This window comes from Mytilus edulis, chromosome 5 (assembly GCF_963676685.1).
Source record: "Mytilus edulis chromosome 5, xbMytEdul2.2, whole genome shotgun sequence".
NCBI lineage: Eukaryota > Metazoa > Mollusca > Bivalvia > Mytilida > Mytilidae > Mytilus > Mytilus edulis.
The window spans coordinates 27,440,222-27,446,490 of NC_092348.1; the positions used below are offsets into that span (position 1 = coordinate 27,440,222).

General features: G+C 31.2%; 1 protein-coding gene across 3 annotated transcripts in view; it reads left to right on the forward strand.

Annotated features, from left to right (window-relative positions):
* The window catches only part of LOC139523354 (hemicentin-1-like), a 49,633-nt gene extending 44,522 nt beyond the window's left edge, over window positions 1–5,111 (forward strand). For all 3 annotated transcript variants that reach the window (XM_071317250.1, XM_071317252.1, XM_071317251.1), the window contains 8 exons: window positions 269–595; window positions 867–1,118; window positions 1,421–1,690; window positions 2,317–2,442; window positions 2,772–2,871; window positions 3,264–3,314; window positions 3,724–3,759; window positions 4,292–5,111. In XM_071317250.1, coding sequence (XP_071173351.1) covers window positions 269–595; window positions 867–1,118; window positions 1,421–1,690; window positions 2,317–2,442; window positions 2,772–2,871; window positions 3,264–3,314; window positions 3,724–3,759; window positions 4,292–4,544 — 1,415 coding nt within the window. In that variant the 3' untranslated portion in view covers window positions 4,545–5,111. The remainder of the gene's footprint in view (window positions 1–268; window positions 596–866; window positions 1,119–1,420; window positions 1,691–2,316; window positions 2,443–2,771; window positions 2,872–3,263; window positions 3,315–3,723; window positions 3,760–4,291) is intronic.
* The last annotated feature ends 1,158 nt before the right edge of the window (window positions 5,112–6,269 follow it).

Here is a 6,269-nt window from a genome sequence, read left to right on the forward strand (position 1 = left end):
AGTTAAGTTGTTTGATTTTGCCCAAAAGTTATGGTAGTTTTTGTAGAAATTTTTCAATGTGAATAATTGTACTTTTACATCTTAGAAACATTCCAGATGATTTTTTTAATTATTCTGATTATGTTGGTTTTTTTTTGGATTATATATATTTTATATTACCCTGGTAGAATTATAATGTGCCTACTGTTAAGTCAAACTGAATTTCCTATAAAAGTTATATATGCTTTAAAATATTTCAACTGTACAAGTATTATTTATTATTTTACAGATGCACCAGTTGTTGTAATTTCCCAAACAACATCTTCATTTGATGGACAGGGTAGACAATCCATCAATATCCCATGTTCTTATATGTCCAACCCTGCAGCTACCAGTGTGTTCTGGACCAAATACAATCCAGTAGCGGGTACAAACTCTGGAAACACCAAACTCGTTGAAATTGACGGTAACAAGTATCAGGGTGCTAACTTGAACAGCCCAAGTTTGACGATTTACAATTTGGACAGATCTGATGCAGGATCTTACAGATGTTCAGCTTCAAACATCATCGGACTAGGAGAATCTAATTATGTCACTTTGAATATTGACACAAATGGTGAGTTTGTATTTGGTTACTTTTTTAGAAAACACGACTAAAATACCTGTATATTGTTCAATCTGAAAGATAAAACAACACCACATGGCTAACAAAAGTAAGTTCAAATCCTGTAATATTTTTAAAAATATTTGGAAGGTCATGAAGTCTTGTTAGGAATCATTTATTATTTTTCTTCTTTTGTAAACCTATTTGTCATGATGTGTAGATGATAGGCTTGAAGCACCAAATATTTTACATTTTTAATTTTGACATTTAAATCTCCTTTCAGCCGCACCATCATTCATCAGAATAAGACCATCCCAAGTGACTGTTGAAGAAGGCAATGGATACACCTTGACCTGTGAAGCCGATGGTGACCCATCACCTTTGTATGAATGGTACTACAAAGATATTAAGATACATGAAGGCCCTGTTCTTACCATCAGCAATGCTGCTTACAATAACAACGATGGATTACACACATGTAAAGCTACCAATGTTGTCGGCAGCAGACAGGCCACTGTTGATGTTGATGTCAAATGTAAGTTCTTAATCCTGTGTAGGTAATAAATATGTTAGGGTAACTGTATAAAAGCTATAAGCTGCACGAGAGGTTTACTTCAGACACTTTTGTTTTCTTATTTGTAAGAATTTTTCTTCTTCAAAAATCATTATTCTTCCAATAATTTCTGAATTCTACATTACTTATATCTAAACATTTTACAATGTTCTTATGTTTTCCAATAGTTCATTATTATACTGCATAGATGTTCTAAATTGTAAGGGTTCATGTCAAGGATGTTAAATAAAAAAATGAATGAAAATTAAATATGTGTTTTTCAGATGCTCCAATAAGTGCAGTAGATCAAGCCAGTTTCAATCCTGCTTTAAATAATGCTGTAACTTTGAGATGTAATACATTAGCTAATCCATCCTCTACTCATTGGGAATGGAAATACAATGGATTTGACTTGGACTTCAATGAAAAAAATTACTTAGTAGACATGGACAGCACAGCTGACGTTGGCAAATACACCTGCATTGCCTTCAATGAAGTTGGACAGTCTGCCGAGATCGATTTTACAGTTGAACTCGCTGCTGGTCTTACCCCAGGTTTGTTGTTTGGTCCAAATACATAAAAATATACACATTTAATCCACACACAAAAACATGTACACACTAAATCTAAATACATAAACATGTACACATTAAATCCACACACGAAACATGTACACAATAAATCTACATGCAAAAACATGTACACATTCAATTCACTTATAAAACATCAAAAGATGTACGGTAATTTTGTTTTCACACAAAAAAAAAAAAAAAAACGGAGATTTCACAAAATGATAAATAATATTTGTCTACGAAAGTTTTGTTAAGTTCTGTAAAGTTACATATTAAATGGGATAGTTTTCTTTTCAAAACAAAAGAATTAATATGAAATAAAAAAAAAAAATCCATTTCTAACGTTATTGCCCAATTGCCCCAAAGGAGAGGAATGCATTCATTTGGATAAGTTATGGGAGACAAATGAAAATAGTAAATGACATGCAAATGTATTATAGCTCCAGATATATTTGACAGAATAAAATAAAAAATATTCTTAGTACAAGTGTTTCAAAATTTCATTAATAAAGGTATTCTTCAATTGTGACAAGGGAGATAATTGCAATTATTTTGATCTATAATGGGAGACAACTCCAAATATTCAATGAAATGTAATTGTTTTACAGCTCCAAAGATAGTTGAGACAACCGTATCTGCTGGTTTAACAGGAGGAGAGATTGCTGCCATCTGTCTGGCTGTTCTGTTTGGTATCCTACTTATTGTTATCATCATCGTCTGCTGTGTTGTACAAGGTAACTGTGACAGCCCGATTATTCTTGATTTTACTGTATATGGACATATATTTGAAATTATTTTGCTAAATATGGACAAATGTATTTGAAATATTGTTTAAATTTATTTACTTTTTATTTTTTTAGGAAAATTGTTTGTTTTCTTTTTTTTATTCATTTGTGTCTTTTTAAAATTTACATGATACTTAAGAATAGAAGTTCAGCAAGCTATTTCTAATCATATTGATGGTATACAAATCTAGAAACATACGTTTGTCAGTTTATTTTGAACTGACCATTTTTTTAGTTAAGATATTTAAAAAAATTTGAAATATATTTTTCTCATTTAGGATGTTGCGGTCGTAAGCGGGAAAAGAAAGAACGTTACATTGAACGTGAAGTTATTAGAACAGAAATGCCATATAGAACAGAAACTATTCCAGTTGTTAAGTAAGAATGTATTTTGAATTGATATTTTTGGAGACATAATGTCAAGGTTTTGTATTATACATGTATATTGGGGTTCAGCTATTCAGATGCAATATATTAAAGTATGAATTGGTGAAATTCTGATAGGCATTTATTTTATGAGAAGAGAAAAGTATTTTGATGTGTTGTGTTTAGATATAAATGATTAAGTTCATATATTTAATGTTTCATATTTGTATAATAATCTAATTCAATAAAGATGATATATTTGCCATAAGGGTTTCATATATTTATTTTGATAATTTTCATATTTGATTAAATTATATTTGATTGGTGTCTTTGTTATATTTATTTATAAAATATTCGTATATAATTAAAATGTTTTATTTTATTCGCATATCCTTATTTTACAGAGAGCCATCTGTTGTATCAGTTAGAGAAGTTCAACCAAGAATCAGTTATATGTAAGTTATCAGTGCTTTTAACTTTATGCCCCATTTATGGGCATTACGTTTTCTGGTCTGTAGTCTGTCCCGCTTCAGGGTAAAGTTTTTGGTCAAGGTAGTTTTGATTAAATTGAAGTCCAATCAACTTGAAACTTGGTACACATGTACCCTATGATATGACCTTTCTAATTTTAATGCCAAAGTTTTGACCCCAATTTCATGGTCCACTGAACATAGAAAATGGTGGTGCGATTGGGGCATCCATGTACTATGGACATGTTTTTGTTTTAAATAATTTATCCATGCCATGAAGGCATTTAATTTATTGGAGATAGAACTATTATTTTTTAGATTGTAATTTGGTCAATCAATTGTTAAAATACTTTCTAATAAACAGTGTTATATAAACTTATATTTATATTTTTAGGGAATCTGTAAGAGAAGTACCAAGGATAGGCTATGTGTAAGTAATATTTTAAATAACTATTTTATTGTATCATGAAGTCTTAATTAGATTGATTAAACTATGAAATTTTACCGTATCTCTACTGAATTTTCTTGAAGATCGGATTAGAAATTGAATACTGTAGAATCATTTATTTATTTACTTTGATTTAGAAAAAACTTGCATTTTCATTGATATTTGATTTTGTGGTTTTGCCAAATTCTGCATATCCACATATGAGGGGGGATAGGACCTTTATCGGGACTTCGGGATCGGGTGTTTTTAAGCTCGGGATTTCGGGATTGACCCTTTTGGGATACGGGGAATCCTTTTTTTCTGATTTCGGGACGTCAGGATTTCGTTTTTTTAAGTCCGGGATTTCGGGATCAGGACCCCTCTTATCCCCCCTCACATATACCAATGTGTATTTCAATGACTATTTTAATGTGTGGTTCACCTGTATCCACGGAAATTGATAAAGTTGTCATTTTTTGCTTAATTCATAGGTTAACCTGAGAGCTAGATTAGTAACACTTGTCTTTATTTACAGAGATGACAGTTACAGATACATGAGCACTCAACAACGCCCTTATTACTTGCCAGTCGTAGAAGCTACTTATGATGATGAAGAGTACCGTAAACAAAAGAAAAAGAAGAAGAGTAAGAAAAACAGGATGTACGGACAAGACCTTGCTGCTGATAATGAAATCTATCTGGAAGAAAGAGTTGTTGGATCAGTCCGGGGTTCTCGTAAAGGTGATGAAATCATCACTGGACCTGAAATGTACTTTGAAGCCGAGTAAATAAGTTATATCTAGGACCTTAACAAATTTTTTCATTATGTATAATGTAATTTAGGTTCAAAGTTGTAATGAATTTACCAAGGTATCTTTGAAAGAGTTTTCATTTCGAGCAAAGGACAAGTGTAATATAGTGCTAGAATCTCATTTAAATAGGTACTAATAATGAATCAGATTTACACTGTTGTAATTGAAAGGAATAGTATGCAAAAATTCAGAGTCAAATTAACATTGTGTAGTTCATTTAGTACTTAATCACCATGTAAATTGTAAATTTATTGTTAGTTTTTTTGGTCAAATGTGAATGCATAATATTAACTGGTTGTGCTCCTGTTTAATAGGAGAGATATACATTTGTTAATTTATGACACTTGTTATTTTGAAATCCATTTTGTATAGATATATTTTGTTATAAACTTTTTCAATATTATTTTTTTCATCAAAAGTTTACATGAAAATCAAAATTGTTATTATATGCAATTGTAGATTGTTATATTTTTCTATTCACTCACAAATTTATATAAAATCATAATTTTACAACAGAAAATAAAACGTATATCACCTTACAAATTGTTTTTGCTTATTTTCTACCATCTATTCAAGCTATTTTTATACCAACATTATACCCAGCAGGCCACTTTTCCCTGTACAATTATATTTTTCCATCCCCATTACTAGTAAAGAACAAACAATCCAGCTTTATCGTTCAGTACAAAAATAGGATGTGGTATGACAGCCATTGAGACAACTATCAACTAAAGTTTAAAAAAAAAAATGGATGTTAACATTTGTATGCAACCCTAGGGCCTTCAACAAAGAGAAAAAAAAACTTGTTGAGTCGGCTTTAAAAGGTCCAGACAAAAACAATTCAAATGAGAAAACTAATGGCCGTATTAAGAATTTCTTGAGGACAGTGTTTAGTTTTCTACATAGTATTATGTGGACTTATTGTTGTTTTGTGATGGCTTTGTCGTTTCTTTTCCAACTTCTGAGTTTTGGATGTCCCCTTGGTATTTTCTACCTATTTCATTTTACATCTGATGGTTAAATTATGGTTACATTATTGTCACATTTGATGGTTTCACAGGCTCAAATGAATGTTTCATACCAATTGTAATTCCTTACTTTGTTAATGCCTGCTCTTTGATCAGCATCTGCAAAATTAATTAAATTTAGTATGAAAGTCACATGTTTGGTCCACAAAATACTCATCAGGTGCATTTGGTTCAAAATAGTTTGATGGTGGCTGAGTGATCAAACAGGTATTAAAACTTTCTGCACATGCAGATGGACTAGACTAGAATCTTAATTGACTGATGATATGTTGTTTTCTCTGAGCGATCCAGCTTCTGTCAATAGATAATGACTGCCAAGAAAAAATAAATGATGCTGAAAATGGATCCAAACACCAACCATTAACCAATCAAAGCAGTTATAATACAAACTCAACTTAAATGATGAAAATCATTCAAAACAAACATTTCCAGAAAGTCGTGCCTAATTTGGATAATGCCATCTTTTCTTGATGACTAGAAAACTGCTTAATTTGTTTATTCAACCATAGGAGCAAAATGATCCATTGATAACATCTCTTCGTGTAAACAAGAGTGTCCGCTACTTGGCTGGGGATCTTATAAAAAAGATGTGGTATGATTGCCAATGAGACAACTATCCACAAAAGACCAAAATGAAGCAGACATTAACAACTATAGGTCACCGTATAGCCTT